General features: G+C 59.7%; 2 protein-coding genes across 3 annotated transcripts in view; both read left to right on the top strand.

Moving 5' to 3' along the window:
• The first annotated feature begins 249 nt into the window (after positions 1–249).
• LOC130593061 (protein PIGBOS1-like) lies at positions 250–473 on the top strand. The gene has a single exon (XM_057397912.1). It carries the CDS (start codon positions 291–293, stop codon positions 453–455), a length of 165 nt encoding a protein of 54 aa, XP_057253895.1. The 5' UTR covers positions 250–290; the 3' UTR covers positions 456–473.
• A 144-nt stretch (positions 474–617) lies between these two features.
• The window catches only part of RAB27A (RAB27A, member RAS oncogene family), a 34,543-nt gene continuing 32,672 nt past the window's right edge, over positions 618–2,488 (top strand). The window contains exon 1 of one of the 2 annotated variants that reach the window (XM_057397882.1): positions 618–740. The gene's annotated coding sequence lies outside the window, so the exon portion shown is untranslated. Of the gene's footprint in view, positions 741–2,024; positions 2,195–2,488 lie in introns of those variants that run through there. The other variant, XM_057397900.1, reaches the window with a different exon arrangement.

Here is a 2,488-nt window from a genome sequence, read left to right as displayed (position 1 = left end):
GGGCGGAGCGGGGCTGCGGCAGCTGCGCATGCACCGCCTCCGCACCGCCGCCACTTCCTTCCGGTCACTCTAGCGAGCGGGAGGCCTCGGCTCTGTGGTCTCCCTGCCTCCAGGTGAGGGGCGCCGGGGCTGCCACGGCGCTGCTTGGGGCCGTGGACCGAAGCGCTACCGGGCCGGGGCTCGCCGCGCTCCCTGCCGCGCTTCCCGCCTCGCCTGTCTCCGCCTGGGGGCGAAGGGCCCGGAGAGGCGTCGCGCGCGCGTGTGTGGGTGCCTCAGCGCCGCCTGGCGACATGTGGGGCCGGCTGCCGCTGCCGCAGGTGGCCCTGGCCGTGGCTCTCGGCGTAGTCAGCGGGCTCTACATCTACCGGCCCATCTTCCAGCCGCCCGGGCCGGAGCAGTCCCCTGACGGCACTGCGCGGTCGCCGGCGGTCGCCGCGCCGGAGAAGAGGCCCTGAGGGACTCGTGTGAACCGTGCCGCTGCCCTGGCGCCGCTCCCCGGTACCGCCTCCAGCGCAGGCCCGCGCCTCCCGCTGAAGGAAATGGCGCCCACGCCCCCCAGCAACTGGGAGTGTTCGTCGCCTGCAGGGGAGCGGCCCTGCTTCTGCGGGTGGCTTCCTCCGGGCTCGGCCCCGCTCTGAGGCGATCCGCCCTTTGAATGTGTCGCTGCGTACGTGTGCGTTTGGTACCAGCCTATAGGGACGTGAATGTCGAAATACACATAAAATTCTGAGTGTTCAAAGGTATGTCTTCACGTCTAAGTTTAAATAACCGCCGGGGAACTGGAAAAAGAAACTGACTGTTGTTCAGTTACACTTCACGGGGTTCTGGGATTGCCTCTGATCTGATCCTCCAAATGATTTACCTCCTTGTCACAGTTTCAGTTCTTAATACTTCATCTCCTTTGAAAATGCAGTTGTGACTGAAGAGGGAACTGCACCCAGCTTTGGTGTCTTTAGCTGGTACCTGTACACACGCACATACGCACATGTACCACGCACGTATCTTTCATTTCTGACAGAATGAGGTTAGGGTGGCTATTTTGTAGCTAAGGTTGCCTGAAAGGTTGCTCGTGGAGAGGTATTTCAGCGTGTAGCTCAGTAGGACACTGCTCATCTTGCAATAGGTTTGGATCAGTCTGACAACAGAATCTGCAACTCAGACTACTGAGATCAGTAGATACGAGAAGACTTTATAGTCTATCTAAAAAGAAACAAACTGCCGATCTTGGGAGGAACTTCTCTTAGATTATGGTTTTTAACACAGAATCTTGTTTCGGGCAGCATGAGGTAAGAAATCCTTTCCAGGATGTGCTTTCATTTAAAGCCAGGAAAGATGCAACAGCTGTAGGCAGACTTTACAGAAGCTGAGGTGAGAGGGCAGCAGCAGAAGGTGGACTGGGAGGTACAGTTGAGTGTGTGATAAATCCTGTTTGGACACAAGGAAATGTCAGAAGTCTGTGGTGAATGGAAACACACAACTGCAGTGGTGACTCCAGCAGCTTCCTCTGTTTACCAGACCAGTACGTATTGAGAAGGCTGTTTTAAAGAAGGTGTAACTGAAGCTCAGGAGGCACTTTCTTTGTAACCGTAATTGCTGGATGGCAGTTGATTTTGAAAAGTCCCAACAAACGGGCTGCCCGAACTGCTGCAGACAGAAAGGGTTATTGCTGCAGCGAGCTGCAGGCTCTGCTTGCCGGGTTCTGGAGACTGCCGGATGTAAAGTGTGCTAATGGAGTCGAGGAGGCGCTTTCCTCTTCCGAGGGCAGGCAGCCAGCAGGTGGCAGGAAGAACTCGCTGGATCCACGGTGAGGGACGGGAGCCTGGCAGCTCCCGTTTTCCTTTCTAAACCTGCTTTTCCTCCTGAGTTTTTCTTAGCGGCGCTTGACCTTTCAGAAAAGCGGGGGCAGTGCGGCTGGCGAGCAGCCTCCTTAACGTAAACCGGCCTTGGCGCAAGGCAAGCGGCGTGCAGCGCCGGCCTTGACGCTCAGAGGTAGCTCGCTCCGCTTCCTCGGGGCGGAGGGGCCGGGCCGGGGCGGTGCTGCCGGAGCTGCCCGCGGCCGGGAGGGGCCGTGCTCGCCCTGGGCCTCACGGGAAGTGATGTTGCCTTGACGGAAAAGTCACGCTTGCAGTCCAAAAAAGGGCAGGTGCGGTGGGACGCGGCGCTGCGCAGCCCCGGTGCCCGGGCAGGGGATCAGGTAGGAGGGCGGCGAGCGGAGCGGAGCGCAGGGTCTCGCCGCCCAGTCACCCTCCGTGGGGGCCGCTGCAGGAGGCGCGGGTTGGGGGTGGCTTCAGAGAAACATCGCTGCGAAACGGGTTAATAATGTCGGGATAAGTGGCTCGGGTAGGAAGCCCGAAATACTGGGGGAAAAGGGGGTTTCCCGGCGCTGCAGGGCGTGCAGGGGAGCGGGACAGTGTGGCAGGGTCCGGCGGCAGTGGGAACCAGCGGCGTGGGGGTTGGAACAGTGGGCCCTCGTTTGTGATATTAGGGG

Source organism: Pezoporus wallicus, unplaced genomic scaffold, assembly GCF_028554395.1.
Source record: "Pezoporus wallicus isolate ANWC-B61680 ecotype Strahan unplaced genomic scaffold, APGP_CSIRO_Pwel_v1 contig_3952, whole genome shotgun sequence".
NCBI classification, from domain to species: Eukaryota; Metazoa; Chordata; class Aves; order Psittaciformes; family Psittacidae; genus Pezoporus; species Pezoporus wallicus.
Note: the sequence above shows the minus strand (reverse complement) of the source record. Positions and strands in the feature narration are given on the sequence as shown.